The sequence below is a fragment of the Orcinus orca genome, chromosome 6 (genome assembly GCF_937001465.1).
Source record: "Orcinus orca chromosome 6, mOrcOrc1.1, whole genome shotgun sequence".
In the NCBI taxonomy this organism is placed as follows: domain Eukaryota; kingdom Metazoa; phylum Chordata; class Mammalia; order Artiodactyla; family Delphinidae; genus Orcinus; species Orcinus orca.
This window is the reverse complement of record NC_064564.1, coordinates 22722691-22742740: the sequence shown is the minus strand read 5'-3', so window position 1 is coordinate 22742740 and position 20050 is coordinate 22722691. Positions and strand designations below refer to the sequence as shown.

At 44.0% G+C, this 20050-nt stretch overlaps 1 protein-coding gene across 3 annotated transcripts in view; it reads right to left on the bottom strand.

The window, feature by feature from the left end:
- The window catches only part of SLC18A1 (solute carrier family 18 member A1), a 28996-nt gene that overhangs the window by 4825 nt on the left and 4121 nt on the right, over positions 1-20050 (bottom strand). The window contains exons 3-12 of one of the 3 annotated variants that reach the window (XM_049710699.1): positions 17793-17997; positions 16077-16434; positions 15397-15455; positions 11885-11968; positions 10864-10956; positions 9203-9292; positions 8915-8958; positions 6711-6771; positions 6533-6628; positions 654-732 (exon numbers count right to left, since the gene is read on the bottom strand). In XM_049710699.1, coding sequence (XP_049566656.1) covers positions 654-732; positions 6533-6628; positions 6711-6771; positions 8915-8958; positions 9203-9292; positions 10864-10956; positions 11885-11968; positions 15397-15455; positions 16077-16434; positions 17793-17916 — 1088 coding nt within the window. In that variant the 5' untranslated portion in view covers positions 17917-17997. Of the gene's footprint in view, positions 1-653; positions 733-6532; positions 6629-6710; positions 6772-8914; positions 8959-9202; positions 9293-10863; positions 10957-11884; positions 11969-15396; positions 15456-16076; positions 16435-16779; positions 17042-17792; positions 17998-20050 lie in introns of those variants that run through there. The other 2 variants (XM_033429655.2, XM_033429656.2) reach the window with 2 other exon arrangements.

Genomic DNA, 20050 nt, shown 5'->3' with positions numbered 1-20050 from the left:
CGTGGGGATAATCCTCAAACTTAATTTCTGCTGTTTCCCGATTCAGCCTACCTCTCACCTATTCATATTTTATCTGGTCTTCAGGGTCCATCTCAAAAACCACAAAACATACCAAACTTCTTTCCTTCTCTGATTTCCTATGGCAATGGTTTTTAAATTTATTTTTAACACCTTTGTGCTGAACTCCACTGGTAAAATTCAAGGTGTTCTCACTGTAGTGGAGGGACAGAAACCAGACTCATACCTCTTAGTCCCCAACCCTTTCCACTTGGTGGCCTCCGAGGCACACCTGTAGAGCTCCCTGGGGGTCCATGGAATATAGTTTGACAACCACTGCCCCAAGGTACTGCTTTCTTCATACCTGTTCTCTGTGGAATTATTTTATCTCTTCAACTGGACAACAAACATCTGGATAGTAAAGGTTGTCTCTCATATATTCACTGCCTCTTCTATAGCAGCCAGCTCAGGACCATCCTTTCTCTATACTGCCCTTACTATCTACCCATCCCCATCCTCCCAGTGGGCAGTTTTTATCTGTGTGTACTTGTTCTAAAGTTTCAACCTCAGAGAAGCTATTATTCATCATCCCAGGTGCAGGGAACACCTCAGAAGACTCTCCCACCTGACTTTTCCCAGACCCCCAGGCTACATACCGACCCATCTTGTTGGCCAACACACCAAAGAGGTTGGTGCCAATGAGGTAGGACACACTGGCAGGCAAGAAAGCTAGACCTGTAGAAAGACACAGGCCCTTACCTTAGAATGTATCCAGCTACTCTAAAACACTTTTTCTTACAGGACAGTGAAGTCCCCCTGTTACCTTCAAGGATCCCAAACCGCTTTGTTTTGTGGGTTGGAGATCCTTGTGCAAACCCAGAGCAGATGACATAGGGCTCCACACTCTGCTTTCCTCAAGAGCAGGGCTGTGTTTAGCTTCAACACATTTAATGTGTTTTTAGCTCCCCTATTGGACTTCCTGATGAATGGCTTTGATGAGCCATTCTCATGTATAAAATACCCGTGATTATCAGCATAAGAGCATGAGCTTTAGAGAAAGACTTACATACCTCCTAGGAAGTAAAATCCTGCCTTGCTATTTACCTGCCCTTCTATTGCTCTGACAGTGACTTTTTTTTTTTGGCCACACCTCAAGGCTTGCGGGATCTTAGTTCCCTGACCAGGGATCGAACTCATGCCCCCTGCAGTGGAAGCGCAGAGTCCTAAAAACAAAGCTGTGATTCTATCATACCAAATTACATTAAGGAGCAAATCAGATAAATGTATGTGAAAGGATTTTGTAAACTGAAGCCCTTATCACATTGTTTTTTTGTGACAGTAGAGTCAGGTACCCTGGAACATGGGCTTTGGTGCTGAGTTCAAACTGTGGCTTGACCACTTTTTAGCTCTGTGACCATGGGGAATTTATCCTCTCTGAGTATCATTGATTTGTTCTTTCATTTATTCATTCATGTAGCATTTTTAATGAGTTTTTACTATGTACCAGGTATTCTAGGGACCAGGATTAGAAGGGTGAATAAAATAGACAAAATCCTGGCTTCCCGGGAGCTTACATTCCAAGGGAGGGAGACAGACAGTAAACAAGTAAACAAATAAATGGAAAAGATAATTTTGACAAGTGATAAGTTCTGTGAAGAAAGTTTAATGTGGCAGTATGGAAGAGTGACCAGGAATAAGGGCTAACTTAGATTTAGGGGATCAGGGAAGGCTTCTTTGAGGAGGTAACATTTAAGCTGAGAACTGAATAACCAAAACAGAAGGTTTTTAGCAAGAAAAACAAAGAAACAAACAAAAACACTTAATGCAAATAGGAAGGCCCATTGAGTGGACAAGTCTAGAGTTCCGAGGAGAGATCCTACCCACAGACATAAGGGTTCGACTAATTGGTTTACCAATTAGTTCTTAAAGCCATGGGAATGGCTGGGATCACCCATGAAAGATCAGAGATAGAAGAATAGATATCTATGGACTGAGCCTTCTGGGACTCCTACCTTTAAAAGTTAACAAACGAGGAGGAGATAGCAAAGGTGATAAGGAGTAGCCAATGAAGTAGGAGGAGGCGGAATCCAGAAGGAAAAAGAAGAAGAAAAGAAAAGAAAGGGGCTTCCCTGGTGGCGCAGTGGTTGAGAGTCCGCCTGCCAATGCAGGGGACACGGGTTCGTGCCCCGGTCCTGGAAGATCCCACATGCCGCGGAGCGGCTGGGCCCGTGAGACATGACCTCGGAGCCTGTGCTCTGCAACGGGAGAGACCACAGCAGTGAGAGGCCCACGTACCACAAAAAAAAAAAAAAAAAAGAAGTTTGACCTCTGAAGGAGCTGGGATGTTCCAACCATAAAGAGAAGGCAGCGGATGTAGGCACAGGTACGGGGAAGTAAGTATATGTAGTGATGAGAACATGCAAGGTCCCTTCTTGTTGTTTCTGTTTCCTCAATGACTGGGAGTTGAGGATGATGAAGGTGAACGGATGAGGATGTGTAGGAGGTTTGAATGGAGAAGTGTAAACCAGTCCTTTTGGAAAGTAGGAAGAACATAACTAGGGACTTAAAGAAAGATTGTTGGACAGTGTGAAAACCCACTTTAGATCTGTGGCCATAAGTATAAGGTGAGACCAACAGCCTACCTAGTGTGTGTTTTCCTACAGCCCCATGTCACTGCTCAAGTGCAGGCAAGGAGTCGGCAACCAGATAGGCTTAACCAGAGTTAAGGCTTCCCATGTGACAACCCCAGAGGGAGCGGGTGGGGCAAAGAAATTAACGATGCTTTCAAAGGAGTGACATTAATGATGGATGTGGATTCATCACGATGGACTCCAAGCTGAGTAAAGAAAGAAGAGAGGACATGAGTAGTGAGGGAAACAGAGAAAGAATTGAATGGACTGGTGATCCCAGTGTAGCCGAAATGTGTTAATATAGGGGTATTAGAATACCTGAGCAGGGAATATGTAAGGTGATAACTGCACTGCTTGGAAGTGAAATTTCAGAGGTCAAGGTCAATATCATATAAAGGTTTGATTGGTTAAGGTGGAGAGAAGAAGAAGATCATTGCAAGAGAGTAGATTAAGGAATAGGCCAAGATGTTGGTAAGGTTATCCACCTGGATATGGAAGTCACCAAAAGTGGTGACAGGAATAAAGGTGAAATGAATGCGAGCCGGGTGTTGGTGGATTTAATGAGTGAGAAGGGATAACTCAGGGGTCAGTTGATAACTGCAATAAAGAAGGGTGGGGTGGTATAATCTAATGACACGATTTTCAAGGGAGTCAGGGCCTTTGAAGGGGAATGAAGAAGAAATGATTCAGAAGCAGCGAAAGAAAGCAAAGCCTAAAGGAACATGAACTTCCATCAAGAAGGCTGTGGGAAAATGGTGTTCTCAGAAAACATTCAGGTCTCAGGGCAAGAAGATGAAAGAAGTGTTCAGAGAAAAGAGGCTGAGGGCATAGGGACACTTGTTGATGGCAGGGACTTCCACAAGACCCAGGATTTGGGAGGGTAATGGGAAATTGGGTCAGATTAAGAAATCTCTAAAATATGGGAATAATAATAATTGGTACCAGATAGGCTAGTTATAAGGCTTAATTGAGATAATGCAAAGCGACCATTTTGCAAGGCGCCTGGCATAGAATAAGTGCTCTCTGAGCATCGGCCTTAACTATTATCATCATAACCAGGAGTAACAGGGTCAGGACTTGAACCCAGACCTTCTCCCTCCACCTCCAGGTGTTTCCACCACCCCACCAGCAGTGTGGCAGCACAGATGGCTCTGGCATAAAGAACTGCACGGAATGAGTAGTGTGAGTTTCCTTGGGTCTCACCAGCTCTCTCTGCCTCTCTGTACGGAGAGGAAACAGTGCTGCCTAATAGAAACTGTCATGATGATTACAATTAAACCCAAAGTCAACAATTCACCAGTTACTGGCCGAGGTCTTGTTTGCTTTTAATATTCTCTTCTGTGAGCTGGAGGTGAAACACACCTTAGTGTGTTTGTCTAGTCTATCTGTACAGGTGGCAATCTGTTTCAAACTGTAACCATGTGTTTCTGTTTAATTGCTTTTAAAAAATGTATTAGTATAGCTACTCAATCGCCTACCTGGTATCTGGAAATGGGCACCTGTACCAAGCCCACAGGCCTCCTAGATACATCTCCTTGACATCATTTTAAGTGACGTGGGATTTCCTGAATGAGATTTTCCTCAGTCAGTGTGGCTTGTTCTTTAGGATCTGAGTATAGCTTGCAAATTCAGTAGCATTTTGTGCAAAAGAGGTGTTCCAGACTATATGTCTACAGACACATATATATTTCACAGCATATCTTCAAGGGGTGGGGAATTACACAGAGCTGTGACTGTCAAAGTGATTTCCTGACTATATCCTCTATTCCAGGCACTGTGCTAATGCCTTTAGAATGCAAAGACCTATTTAACCCTGAAAACAACCAGAAAAGTGCCTCCATTTTTTTTTTTTTTTTTTTTTTTGCGGTACGCGGGCCTCTCACCGTTGCGGCCTCTCCCGTTGCGGAGCACAGGCTCCGGACGCGCAGGCTCAGCAGCCATGGCTCACGGGCCCAGCCGCTCCGCGGCATGTGGGATCATCCCGGACTGGGGCACGAACTTGCGTCCCCTGCATCGGCAGGCAGACCTTTAACCACTGCGCCACCAGGGAAGCCCGTAAGTGCCTCCATTTTTACAAATGAAAAAAAGTGGACTTTGAAGACGTTAAGTAACTTATCCAAGGACACAACCAGTAAGTGGCTGGGTCAGGATTTCAACCCAGGTGGGCTTGTTTCCAAAGCCTGAGCTCTTTCCTCCACTGGGTGAGAGTCGCGGGCACACAACGGGCCACTTGGAGAATGTTCAGTCACACACTACAAATTGTTCCTCCCAACGACTTGGGGAGGGTTCTGCATTGAAAGCAATATTTTTCAGTGTGCTCGCTGACGCCATATCAGCCTCACCGGGAAACTCACCAGGAATGCAAACTTGTTTCTGCTGAATTCCTGGATGGGGCCTTGCAATCTGAACTTTAACACACTCTCCAGGTGAGAACATTTGAAGTTAGACTTACAGATGCAGAGGGCACTGAGGAAAGTTGTAAGGGATGGCGGAGGACAAGGCCTTCTCAGTCGCTCACTTACTCTCCTGAGGGCTTTCTACTGCAGCCTCGCCTGCACAAGGCACTGGGTGGCATCAGGCCTGTGAGTTTCCTTGTGACTCACCAGCCTCTCTCTGCTTCTCTGTACCCTGACAGGAAACAGTGCTGCCTAACACAAACTGTCAGGATGTTTACAATTAAACCCAAAGTCAGCAATTCACCAGTTACTGGCTGATGGCTGGTATGCTTTTAATATTTCTGTGGGGTGAAGAAGGGCTGGAGAGAGGCCGCTCTGAGCCAAGGTTGGTTGCCCCTCTGCCCCAAGAACCTGAGCGGCTAGACCCTTGAGGAAGGGGATGTTTATTTGCACCAAGCACCAACTAACTCAATTAACTGTCATGGTCAGAGGCAGCTGCAGCCCAGAAAAATTCAATTTAGGGCTATGAGTGCAGCTGGGAGCCTTGCTTAGCCTGGTCCCCTAAAAAATTAGATTTAGTGCTTTTCATTGTATATTAAGCTGTATCAGGTTCTTGTCAGTTTCCCCTCTGGCCACTTAAGCCTCTCCTCCCTGCAGCGACTGAGCCATTTGCAGGTAACCTTCTCTGTCCCCTTTCCTCAGGCTTCCTGGAAAGGTCCAGAGCCTGCTCTCTAAGCTCAGATGAGTCATGAGGACATCTCTCCATGGAGCAGAGGAGGCCAGAGGCCTCCCTCACAGAACAATATACTCCATTAGCACCTTATCAGAGGTAAAAAGATAGCAAAAGGGTAATCTGGGGGACAGGGAGTGGGAAAGAAGAACGTATCAGTGATGGTAACGGTGGTGCCTTGTTAATATTCTACGGATGCAAAGCTTTGCCACAGATTATGTCATTTGTTCCTCCGATTTACCCTCTGAACTAGATAGTATTCTGATGTCCACTTTAGAGATGAGAGAAGTGGTGCTCAGAAAGTTGTGATTTTCACAAGTGTGCACAGCAACTCAATGGAGCAGAAATAAAAACCCAAGGTCTTTTGACTAGAAATTATTCATCCACCCAGCTAGGTATGTTGCCCCTCCGTCACCCGTCGACGCCCCCCAACCCTGCCCTTCTCAGCCTGCTTCTCATTTTCTTCTTCTTCTCCGCTTTTTTTTTTTTAAGTTGAGAGTCATGTTTTACTGGACAGACATTTTTAGGACTTCAAGCCCAGGAGGCAGCCTCTCTAGTAACCCTGAGAGAACTGGTCCTCGGCCTGCCTCTTGAAGGGACTGCCCACTAAATCAGGCTTGACTCACAGGTGTGGGCAGGGAAGGTAATTCTGTGAAGGAAGCACACTGTCCTTCTGTGACTCTGAAGACCTGGCCCTGATGATGCTTGCCGATTACCTGAGAAAGGGCCCATAGCACGCATCTCTGCCCAAGCCCGAGTTGGGGACCGAGGTCACTTACCTAGCTGCCACTCAGGGGCACACATGGTCTGCATCATCCAGATGGGCAGTGTGGGCTCGAGCATGGCCACCCCCATGTTGGCAAAGCAGAGGGAGCCTGGGGAGATGGTTCAGTGAGCCCCCAAGGCTGCCCTGAAGCTCAGACTCTCCCAGCCCGAAGGGAGGCAATGTCAGCTTACCTGCAGCCACCAGGATAAATGGGTCTCTGACAAGTGTGAGGAGAGGAGTCCCCTTGGCACTCTGAGAACATGGGCAACAAAAAACTTCCATTTGTACCGTGTATACATCTCTCCTGTTTTCACAGAATCTGAGAACGTGCAGGCAGGACCTCAGAGACCGTCTACGTCGGCTCCCTTACTGGAGAGACCAGACACCCACGTCATAGAAGAGGAGGTGACTTGCCCAATGTCACAGAGTGAGCTGGTGGCCACACAGCCCCCGTGTGCAAGGCAGTCACAAAGAGTAGGACCACATATTCCAGACATGATTCCTGCCTTTGAGTGACCATCAACCAGATCAGAGAGGATTGTCAGCAAGGCCAACGTTGGACAACAGGTGTCTGGACTCCGGGCCTCGGGCCTCTCCACTAGATCTTGCCAGCACCAATATTCATCTAGGAAGGACCACAGGCAGAGTGCTGAACCCCAAAGGTGAGCCTAGAGGTAACAACTCAGAAAGCTGCTCAAGCTTCCTGAATGCTTTGTTCTGACCGTGTGGAGCTATACCGGACTGGTGTGGCCGAAGGAGCCTAAACATCTAGATTAAAATGCCAGCCTACATGTCCAATTATAACATCCCGCCCCCCTCAAAAAACTCCATTCCAGATAAACTTAGCATCTACCTTCCTTCCATGCATACAGGCAGGCCCTCAGTTGTCATGGCTATCTTTTCCTAAACTCCCTTCCTTCTCCTTTGCATAGGTCCAAACCTCACCCATTCGTCAAGGTCAAGCTTAAATGGCTCCTTCTTCTCCAGTGTTCCCTGACTCAGGAGCTGGAACTTCTCTCTCTTTCAAATTTCCTGAGTACTGTGTCCTAATCTCTGGTGTTTACCACATTCTATCTTGTAATAGATTTAATAGTTTTGATATGATAACCCTCTCTGCATCCACACAGGGTGGATTGCAATATTCAGAGATACTAAAACTAAAAAGGTCATGCCCTCTCCCATATATAATTCAAGTAGAGAGACAGATCTAAATCATAAAATGTACATAAAGAAGTCCAATAAACACTCTGACCCAACAATTTCACTTTTATTTGTTTTTGCTTTGGGCTGCACCATGTGGCTGGTGGGATCTTAGTCCTCTGACCAGGGATTGAACCCGGGCCCTCGGCAGTGAAAGTGTGGAGTCTTAACCACTGGACTGCCAGGGAATTCCTGACAATTTCACTTTTAGAAATCTACTCTAAAGATTACCTCCAACTCTATAACCATGCCTATACACACGGTTATTCATCGCAGCACTATTTGTAGCTGCAAAATACTGGAAACTACCTAAATGCCCAAACATAGAAGAATGAATAAAATATAGTACTGGTATGCCAGCCAGAAAAAAAAATACTTTTTTGAATACATAGAACATTACCATCTAAAAATCAAAATGATTCCAAAAGGTACTAAAGGAAAATCACTCCTCTACTTACAACACTTCTGATACCAAATGGGTGGGCTTTTTTCACATCAAGCAATTCTCCAATTCTCTGTGAACCAACTGGGTGTTCCTAAAGTTTAATTCAATTCTGGCACTAATTACTTGGAGCTAGCACAGACCCCACAAGATCGCCCCCCACTTCAGACACCAATCACAAGTAGTGCGCCCCAACGATACCAACACTACCATCTGACTTGGCTACAAAATCAAGGTCCTTAGATCAAACATTCCCATATTGTCTGTATGCTCTTATCTTTCTTCATGACTTGGTATAGATTTCCCAGAGCCATCTCTGTCTTAGAGTCAGACAGATACCAACTCTGATATTTAACTGCTACAGAATGACAGTCCGTAAGTCTGCTTTGGGGGTAGAGATTGTTTGGATGGCCTCCAAGGTCTTCTTTAGCTCTGAGATATCATAACTATAAATACTCAGGTCCCAATGTCATTGTCATCCTGGTTCTGAGTTATTATACATAACTCAGTAAGGTTTCTTTGACCCTTTATAAGGCCCTTCCTCCATCTTGGTCCAACATCAAGCCAGACTCCTTCCCCATCCCTCATGCTATCCTAAACGTGACCCTATTGGGAATCCAGTACAGTTCTTGCTTTCTCCAACTCCACTCCTCTTTCTTCTTATGGTTTGACACGGATGGTCTAGGCAGGCCTGGGTCACTGCACCTATCCATTCTATCACTCTCTTGGCAATGGAACTTGGTATCCACTTACCTCAGGAGAGACTTTGGAAGGCTGTAGGATGCAAAGCTGGAGTGCTAAGAAAGGAAGAGGGAGTGAGAAATAGTTCAGTGTGTCCACTTATTAGATGGAGGATCCAATAACAGCCACATCGTTAGCACCCTACCCCTTGCAGATCTAATTCCCTGAGCTTCCTCCCTCTCTCTTACGATGGGGCAGTCCTTGATCCACCCAAATATGTTAACACGGACACCATAGCATAATGCATTCCCAACCTGACCTGGGCTCTCGCCTGCCTGGTGGCCTCTTATGGTGACTTACCTCCATCCAGTAGTGCCAGGGAGGCCAAGATGAGGAAGGGTACAATCTTCCCCCAAAGTACATATGTCACACTTCCAAATGGAGCTCCCACTAGAGAAGCAAAACAGGCATGGATTCCAGAGATGGGGGGCTGATTCCCAGCCAGCATGACTTGTCCTCCTATACCCAGTGAGCATTTCTTGATGGCCTGCTAGGGGCTGAGCTCCACATGAGGACACGAGGTTTTGAGGATTCAGAGATGAAGAAGACCTACTTCCAAGGGGCTCACTTTCTAGTGGAAGAAATGTGTGTGTGGGCGTGGGGGGACCCAAATAATTATAACATGGTGAAAAGTAAATGTTCCATCCACAAAATGTTATGTAATCACAGTAGAGTGAGTTCAGGTGGCCACAGGGGCTTTGTCAACTGGGTAATACTTGTGGGGAAGAAGCATGTGTGAAGAACACAGAGGTGTCAGAAAAGGGAGTGTGGATAGAGCAGAAATAGAAGAAAGTCCCTGTTACTAGAATAGGAGTATTTGGGAGATGAGAAGAGGTGGGGAAGGTTGAGACCAAATAGCCAAGGGCCCTGTGTATACAGATAAAGCATGTACTTGGCCTTGTGGGCTAGGGAGAAAGACCAGTGCTTTTTGGCAGGGAAGAAACACCAGCTCTGGTCATAGGAAGCTTCTTCGGGCGGCACCTTGGAGGAAGGAGACAACGTGCAGATCAGGCAGGAGGCTGGTGCCTTGTTCCAACTGAGACGTGATGAGGTGCTGGCTTTGAGCAAGTGGCTGAGGAGGGTTTAATAGGCTTATTCATTTGGGAGTGAGAGGTGATAAAGGAGACAAGGATGCACCAAAGTGTTAGCTTGGGTGTTTGGGGAGATGGATACTAACAAAGAGCAGGGCTTTGCTTCCCTCTCCTCACTGTGGTGGTAGAGAGCAGGGTATAAGCCAGGGAAGAGATTTTTGCTGTTTTCTTCTCAATTAGCTAGAAAATTCCTAGAGGGCAGGAAGCATGTCTGAGGCGTCTGACCTATATCCCCTCTGTGCCAGCACTGTGCTTGGCACACAATACGTACTCAGGAAAAGTTTGTGGCTTGTTGGACTAGTCAGTTAAACCAGACTTTGGATGAACCTCAAAGAAAGCATAAGCTTATGGTTTGGAGCTTGGGATTCGATCCCAGAAAATCTGAGTCTGTATCCTTGCTCTGGCATTTCCCAGCCATGTGACCTTGGATGGCTATGAACGTTTCTTATCCTCCTCTGTGTAATGGGGATGATCATTCCTCTTTTACAGTGTGGTAGTGAGGAATAAAAGAGATTATGTATATATTTAACACAGAACCTGACAAAGAGCATGTTCTCATGTTAAAAGCACCGGCCACGTACGGAAGCAGCGGTAAGGCGGTGGCTACTAACATGCAGATATTCACTCCCTTGAATAGAGTAGGTTTCTGGACCATTCCCAGGCCCTTATGGGCTGTTCAGCTCCCTAAGGGGAAAGAGATTCTGCTTTTCCTGGGCAGAATTTCAGAAGGACTCAAAACATGGTTGTACTGAGAAGGAAGAAAAATGCTGTCTTCCATGACCTTAGAAACACCTGCCTCCTGGGGCTGTCTCCGGAGAGTCTGCTGTAGCTCATCCTCCTGAACCCAGACCTGGGGCCAGTGCCACTTACCTAACACTCCCAAGGCCAGGCCCCCCAAGGCAATTCCCATGGCCTGCCCTCTCTCACAGTCATCAGTGTAGACACTTGCCAGCATCCCAAGACCTGAAAGGAGAGAGGCAGGTAGAATTAGCCTAGTCTCTGCCTCTCTCACTGAGTCCTTGGTCTTGCCCCTATTATATCTTCAGGGGTCGTGTTAGCTAGAGTTTCAGTTTTGGGGGTTTTATAGAACCTAACCCATAGTATTTTGCAAATACTGCCTCCCACATGTCCCCCAAATGCCCACCTTGCTCACTCCTTCTGTTCAGAATATCATTAGAAGTGCAAAAGTCTCTGGGAAGGGTAATGCAGAATACCATTGTCCAGTGATCCTGCATTTCATATTATTTTATCATTTCCTAGTACATTTCCCTGAATCCATGGACATGGAGTAGGCCAAGGAAGGGAAAAACCTATGGACACAGAACACTGCTCTATTCGATGGGGATGCCCAAGGAAGAGTATGAAAGCACTTGGGAGAGAGTGTGGGCTGGGCTCTTATGCCCATTTACTCATGTGTAAAATGTCATAAAATCTCTGCTTCATAGGGTTACATTAAATATTGTATTTGATAGTACTTTGCAAACTGGGATGGTATGATCAATAGTATTAACTTTACTACTTCTATAAAATGGTAAGAAGGGGGACAGAGAAAAGACCATAGAGTGGCATTAAATCAAAACCTGGCCTACGTCACAGTTTTACCTTGGGCTTGGTCTGACCTGAGCTAGCAGCATCTAAATATCAAAGAAAATCATGTCACGCTTAGGGATTTATAGGCACTACCAGCAACTCTACAATTATCTTGTTTTTAAATCACAATTTCCGTAACTATGCAGAGATACATATAACAATTTATGCAACAATCACAACTATGATGATATTTTCCTTAATTTCTTCATATAAATCTTATAGGGTCTGATGGTAGTAAGAGATGGTGAGAGATGTGTGTGTGTGTGTGTGTGTGTGTGTGTGTGTAAGATGTCGGCGTTACCTGCAACAGATGAAAATGAAGATCCAATGCCTTGAAGAGTTCGGGCCACAAAGAGCAGGGTATAGGTACCAGAAAAAGCAAACACTGGGCAAAGAGAATAGCAAGAATGCTCCAGTTAGCAAAAATGCCTTTGATTCCCTGGCCACCAGAAAATGGACTCATGATACTATAGACATGAGCCATTATGCGTATGTTTTAATAAAGCATGATCACTGCTCCCTGTTTTCGGAGTTGTCTTTCTAATCCTTCCCCCTTAATTAGGATTGCATTTTAATTAGCATGAAGACAGAGAAACCAAAGCATAAACTGATTCACCACACAGTGGATGGAAGGCTGAGTGTCCACATTTCCTGCTTAAAACCCAACATCCTGTCCACTGGAGTCAGGGCTGTGCATGAAACCCAATGCCCTGGGCTGAGAACTGGTCCCTGGACCCTACTTCTGGATCCTCTATATGCAATACCCAGATTTGATCTTTGCCACTGTTGGGTCCCATTGGGTCATCTGGAGTGTGGGACAAAAGCTATGTGTACTTGAAGGACCATTGGTACTGTGTAGAAAATAATATCTTGTAATCCAATCAGATCCTTCCCCTTATATTGGAGGATCTTTTAGCCAAATCAGATCAGTGAGTATTTATTAAGTAATACTGACCATGCAGCTGTGCTGTACTCTGTAGCAGATGTGAGATAAAGAGAATATCCAGTTCATGCCCTTGAAGAGATTCAGTCTACTAGAGACTAACATACATGAAACTGAGAACCAAACAGGAATATGTTATCAACAACTAAATTACAGGGCACTGGTAGTAAGGTTGGTGGGTCCAGACATGTCTCATCTCCAATTCCAGGACAACACCACAGAAAGAGAGAAGACTCCCTCCCAAAGTGTCTGAATCAGCATAATCTGAATCCCTTTGCCCATTCATTAGATGTCTTTGGTTGTGTTTATAATCTTCTCCCATTACTTCCCGACATGAGCACACCGTCTCCCAAACATGCAAATGATTGGTCTCTCCTGGCCAGGCCTCCAATGCGTTCTCCCAGGCTTTCTGATTTCCACTCTGTTCAAGGTCTGCTACCCCTATGTCCTTTGAGAATGGTGTGACCAACTCATCTCTGTTGGCCCAGGACCTTTGCGGTTTTAAAATCAAAAGTCTCACATCCCAGGAAGCCCCTCAATCCCAGGCAAACTAGGATGGTTGATCCCCCTATTTAGGAAGACCAAAGTAATTCCTTTTTCACTTTGTGCCCCAACATGGGCCACCATTTCGCTCCTAATTACATTAAGCATGTTTCCCAGCTGGGGGTCCTTCGGGGGAGTGATGGGCATTAGCAACCTCATTTTAGTATTTAAAAGCCCTGAAGGAATGCTACATAGGATCCCCTAAACGTCAAACGTTTGCTAGAGTTAGGCTAACTCAGTATAGCAACACTAGTTATGACATGGAAACGATAATTATTATTTAATATATACAGTTCAGTAGATAAGAAAAGCTTTCCAAACATGAGTTCTTGGACTTCCCTGGTGGCACAGTGGTTAAGAATCTGCCTGCTAATGCAAGGGACACGGGTTCGATCCCTTGTCCGGGTAGATCCTACATGCCACGGAGAACTAAGCCCGTGTGCCACAACTAATGAGCCTGTGCTCTAGAGCCCATGAGCCACACTACTGAGCCCACGTGCCACAACTACTGAAGCCTGCATGCCTAGAGCCCATGCTCCACAAGAGAAGCCACTGCAATGAGAAGCCTGTGCACCGCAACGAAGAGTAGCCCGCCTCACCACAACTAGAGAAAGCCTGTGAGCAACAATGAAGACCCAACGCAGCCGAAAATAAATAAATAAATTTAAAAATATAATGTTAAAAAAAAAAATCAGTTCTTGACAGAGAATCAGGAAAGGACCTTATGCTAAAAAGTTTGGGATCCACTAGGACACTGCATTATCTTATTTTGCAGGGTGTTTGTCATGGCTCCCAGGCAAGCATTAAGAACCCCTGGGTAGACAGAGCCATGTCTTTTCATTCTTTATGTTCCCTCAGTGACTTTTCACCTCAGTGACTTTTCACCATCACCATCAAGGCATCATGTGTGTGTACCATAAAATTTTGTGAAATGAACTATGCCTCATGTGATGAAATAGAGCGTCTTATTAGTTTTTAATTTACTGTTTGGCATAGGCTGAGCTCCTAGAAGTTCAATAAAGATTTCTAACTTTAATTTCTTCATTTTCTTTGATTCAACTAGAATGTCACAAGTAAGCTGAAGTTCTCAGACAGAACTTCACACATTGAGCTCCTGCACTTTGCACCTTCCAGCCCTGAACGCAACAAATTCCTGTTCAGTATTGGTTGACAGGAGACAAGTCCTATGCTGGAAGGGAAGAAAATTTGAGAAAGAGCAATAGAAAAAGTAGAAAAGTAACAGAAAGGTAATAAGAAAAACAAGAGGGAGAAGGTATGTTATTCGGAGCAGAGAGGCAGCAGAGGCAGCAGGATGCCTTCCCCTTTATTAAACTCTCCCCCACCACTCCACATTCATTTTTTTCTTATTTTCTCAGGGTCAATTTCCAGATGTATTTTATTTCACTTACTGTTCTTATTCCATCTTTAGGGAACAGTTATCTGATACTGGGTAGACTATTTGTCTTTCTCTTTCTTGTTTCCTTAGCAAATCTATTTTCCAAAGCTATAATCTTTAATGGCCTTCCTTGAAGGGAGTGAACTTTTATGGAATTTTCCAGTTGCTACTGTCCAATTTAGATTCTTTGTTAGTTGCCCTTTACCTTTACGTATCAAAATACAATGACCTCTTCTCAAAGATGGGAGGTTTGGGGCTTCCCTGGTGGCGCAGTGGTTAAGAATCTGCCTGCCAATGCAGGAGACATGGGTTCCAGCCCTGGTCCAGGAAGATCCCACACACCACGGAGCAACTAAGCCCGTGCGCCACAACTACTGAGCCTGCGCTCTAGAGCCCGCGAGCCACAACTACTGAGCCCGTGTGCCGCAACTACTGAAGCCCCCGTGCCTAGAGACCATGCTCCACAACAAGAGAAGACACCGCAGTGAGAAGCCTGCGCACCGCAACAAGGAGTAGCCCCAGCCCTCCGCAACTAGAGAAAGCCTGCGCGCAGCAACAAAGACCCAACGCAGCCAAAAATAAATAAATAAATTTATTTTAAAAAAAAAGATGGGAGGTTTGTACTAAACTCATTCAAGGGATTACTGATAGATACACACATACAAATTAAAACAGCCTTCACAATTTTCCCAAGCTGAAGGAAGTGAAGTATCTGTTCTTTTATAGCATGATATACAAATGCCAACTAGACTGAGTTGCGGCTACTGCTCTAGTCCCCATAACGAAAACTGTAAAGCATTTAAATCAGTGTCATAGGTCACTTAGTCAGATGACTAATTAGCTCACTTGACCCTGCTCTCTTCTTGGTAATGCATGTGATAAAATCAAAGTTAACCAATGAAGTGAAGAAAAGAGGTAGCAAATTACTTACTAACTGTGGAGATAAACATGATAACAAAGCCAGCAAACATGGGAATGTGATATCCAATCCTAAAAGGGAATTAAAAAAAGATACGATTCCAATAGGCATCTGTATACTTGCACTATATTTTTTCATGTAATTGGGAACAAAAATGCAGTTATTTGAGTGCATGGCAAAACATGTCTCCGAATGCAGGTACAGAGACAGAATATGACATGTTCTGTCTGCATATAAACAAACATGCAAATTGACCTGTTGGCCAGGGCCCAAATCCTCTTTTCCAGAAAAGATAAATAACCTAGTCAGAAGGCATGTCTTTCTGAAACATGAGGATAATCCCAAACACAAGCACTAAGAAACCAGTGCTCTAACCTGCAAGAGGCCTGTCCTATTTCTACCCTTACCCCATTCAAGCCATGTTCCAGGGCACTGAAATAATACCAGTAGTATACTTCTGTTCCCCGGTTCTCTTCTTGGTACTCAATAGTCATTACATCACTAAGAAAATCTGAAGCCCAAGTCATTTTATCAATATCATGCTATCTTTCCCAAACAGCTGACCACCCTGGGGTGCAGACAAGTGAGTTTTCCCTTCTTTATCCCTTCTAACCACCTTTATGATACCTCAGCCCATTCTCTTATTTCTGAGCCCCTGAGTACCCTGTGGGGCACTGTACCCATTGAGATACCTGTTGGTGAGAGGCCCCACGAATGGGTTGAGCAGAAGTTGCATCAGAGCCTTGGAAGCAAACAGAAGCCCAACCCATAGGTTCTCTTCCTTCAAGAACTCTGTGCCTTGAAAGCAGTTGTTTTCATGGGCTGGGATGGCTTCAGTGACCGGAGCGGGGATGGTGCTGGGAGTGTCACTTGTCCATGCTATGCCACTGGGCACACTTTCTTCAATAGCCAAGGTGTTGTTTTCAAAGAACGAGAAGATGGTGGAAAAGGTAGAAGTGAGGGCAGGCTGGGAAGCTGTGGTGGGCCCAGGGTACACAGAAGTGTTGACTTTGAACTCTGTGGCATATAGGTAGGTGGGCACAATGGGCACTGAAAGTTAAGAAGAACAAGTAATGAGGGCTAAGGACAGACTGTCTTCTGACTGCTAGTCAGTTCAGGGACATTACCATGAGGTCCAGACTCATGCTCAGGAAGGCGTCTAAGTGACATGATCTGAAGCATACTCAAAGACTGCGCCTGCCCGAGTTATCCTATTAGCTCAAGTACCTGAATTCCAACCATCATACAATTGGTCCTCATTCATGGATTCCATAATGGCTAATTCGTCTACTGGCCAACGTTTGTAATCACAAAAATCAATGCTCGCAAAGCCATCGCGGGTTTTCTCAGACATACATGCAGAGAGTGTGGAAAACAGAGTCACCAGATGCTCACTTTTGCAGCTGAGGTTGAACAAGGTGGGCTCTGCCTTCTTCTTTCACTCTCACACAGAGATGCAGAGCATGGGGCGGGGAAGGGCAGCGAGGTGCAAGAAACTCCAGCTCTGGGGCCAGTTGGGCACAGCCTGAATCCCAGCTCAGCATCTGTTAGTGGGGTCGCCTCGGGCAAGTCACTTAACACCTCTGAAGTTCGTTTTCTCTTTTGTAAAGAAAATACAATCTACCAGGATGTGTTGTTTTTAAGATTTAAGATTATAATCTATACGGTGTACACACACACACATATGTATGGGGGGGCGTGGGGGGGGCGTGTGTGTGTGTGTGTGTATTTCCCCGAAGAGAAATTATTTAGTATAGACTAAATCCAGTGTTCACAGAAAATTTCTAGAGCATAACACCATGAATAATAAGAACTGACTGTATTGGATTTATAATTTGTTTCAGGAAGATTCTTGTTTAAAAGCATATATTTTACCCAGAAGGGGAAACATGTGGGTTCCCATTTATATACCAGCACAACTGAAAGTAAAAATGAATAGACTACCAACTAAAAAAGAAGGACTGGGAGGGAATGAACCACAGGAAAGGTAGGTTTTGATAAGAAGTTGGATATCCATATAAAGTGTGTTATTTTGACAGAGCAGACAAAGGCAACATGGTGAGAAGGTGCTCACAATCCCAGAGGGCATTTGGAGTCATTAGCGCCTTAGGAAGAGAGTATGTGGAGGAAGAAAAGTATTGCCAGTTCTGGCTCCGGGTCAGTCCCTTTGATTCGGTCAGATGCTCTCTGAACCTCATTCTCTTTGAACCCCTGGGGTCTTTCAGCAAAGGTTGGCAAGCTTCAGACTCCATTTCCTGCCATTTCTTCTAATCCCCAGCAATCTTTGTGTTTTCAAGCACAAAAAGAAAAATTCTCCAGTCCCTTCACTGCTGAATTCTAACAGGGTATGTGCTGTCCTCTGGGAACCAGAGCAAATTAACCCCCAGCGCCAGGCCCCACAAACGTACCCACCACAGTGAGCAGCATGTTGTCCAGGAGTAGAGCGACAAACACCACCAGCAACACCAGCTTCCGGGACTCTCTCCCCTTCTTCAGCAACCACTGAGGAACGTCCAAAACTGCCCTGAGCATGATGAGGGTGCCAGGGGTGGCTCCTCTGCCAGGATTTTAAGGAGGATCTGGGAGAAATTCTGCCCAGACAAGTGAAACTCACTATTAAAATGAGAAGTACAAAGAGTTGCAAGTGATAGGATGGTATTTTTGTTTGTTTGTTTGTTTGTTTATATTTTACTGAAGTATAGTTAATTTACAATGTTCTGTTGATTTCTGCTGTACAGCACAGTGATTCAGGTACACACATATATATATTCCTTTTCATACTCTTTTCCATTATGGTTTATCACAGGATATTGCATATAGTTTCCTGTGCTAGACAGTAGGACCTTGTTGTTTATCCATCCTATATATACTAGTTTGCATCTGCTAACCCCAAACTCCCAGTGATAGGATGGTATCTGAACCTTTTCCATGCCTGTGTCTCTGTTACTTCTTATACATCTGAATAACTCTACCTCGTTCACAGAATGCCTTCCAAGGAAGCATTGCTGACCGGCTTTTTATATCTGAAATTCTACCTCACACATTAAGCAAGTTCTACAGAGATCACCTAGCTCTATATTTCTCAAACATCAGACATTTGCCCATCACCTCAGTAGTTTATGTCATAGCTGAGGACTACCTGTATTGTTATTTACTTAATCTTTTCCTCTAAATCCACTCTTTTTAAAAACTGATATATTATCATTTAAAAAGATAACTTTATGGGCCATGCCAAAAAAATAACTGTCTATGTCTATGTACCACCCCAAAATAGCCCATGTGCCACAAGTGTTACCTGTGCTGCCCACTGAGAAACACTGACCTAGACCAAGCCTTTCATCTCACAGATGAGAAATCTGAGATTCAAGAAGCTAAGAGATGTGTCTCAGGTCCCACAATCAGTGTCAAACTAGAACAAAGTCCCAGGTTTTTTTTTTTTAACTTGCAGCAATGTTCCCCACCATCTTCCCTTGCTCTATGGTACTAGAAACACACATATTCTTTTGTTTAAGCTATAAACCCCTGCTCAGAAAGGTGTGCTACTCTGTGTAAGTAAAATACCAACTTTGATGATTCGTTTTCTACTTAGGATTTCATGTCATTAGTCAGCATTAAGTCAGAGTACTTTGTTAAACTTCAGGTAATAACAGTTGCTGGGAAGAATTTCATTTTCTTTTATCTTGTTTCTGTTGTAGTATCAACAATTCTAATCTTATAAAGTTTAAAATAGATTACTGTCATGAAACATATCAGGCTCTAAAAAATGTATACCCTTTGATTTGGAACCTATCTTAAGGAAATAATCAGAAATGCAGCCAAAGATTTATGTGTAAAATTGATAACTGTTGAATTATTTATGTTAGTGATACATTTTAAATGTATCATAAAAATGATACATTTTAATGGTGGAATATAAGTAGCTCTTAAAAACAATGTTTTCAAATAATTTTGATGACTTAGAAAATACTCTTAATATGCTAAGAAAAAAATGATCTTAGATTGTATCTACAGCTTGACCTCAATTATATAAAAAATAAATATATGTGCACCATTTTAAAAGACTAGACTAGAAGGGTACACCCACAAGTGTCAGCTATTATAATCAATGACAAATTATCTTCTTTTTCCTTTTCTGTAATTTTGAGTTATTCTATAATCATTCTATAATTAACTACTTTCATAATACAGAAACTAAATAATTTTAAATGATTATCATTGGGGTTCAATATCAGCCTCAAATGTTGGAAGTATCCTAGCACTGAGCTACTCTGTTGTAAGGCAAGGGCTGGAAGAAGGACACCATCCACACTACAGTTGCAAGTGAACAAGGGGTGCCCATGGAACCCAACTTCCAGATCAGTTTTAACCAGAAAATGCATGCAAATCATTTAAGGCCCTTCATTTCTCTGTATATAAGGAAAAGCTATATCTAAATACAAACTGAGTTAGGATATATAAGACATGCACACATAAGAATATAAGAAGAGATTAAAAGAAAAGCAATGGAAAACCAAAAGATGTAAAATGGAATAAAATAAGTTCTCTGAGGACAGACCAAAAATATTCAAGCAAACAAAACAAAACCAAAACAACAAACCAAACAAAACCAGGAATCTGTCAACAAATCAGTAGTAAACTTTACAGGCATAATTCTCTTTTGAGAGAC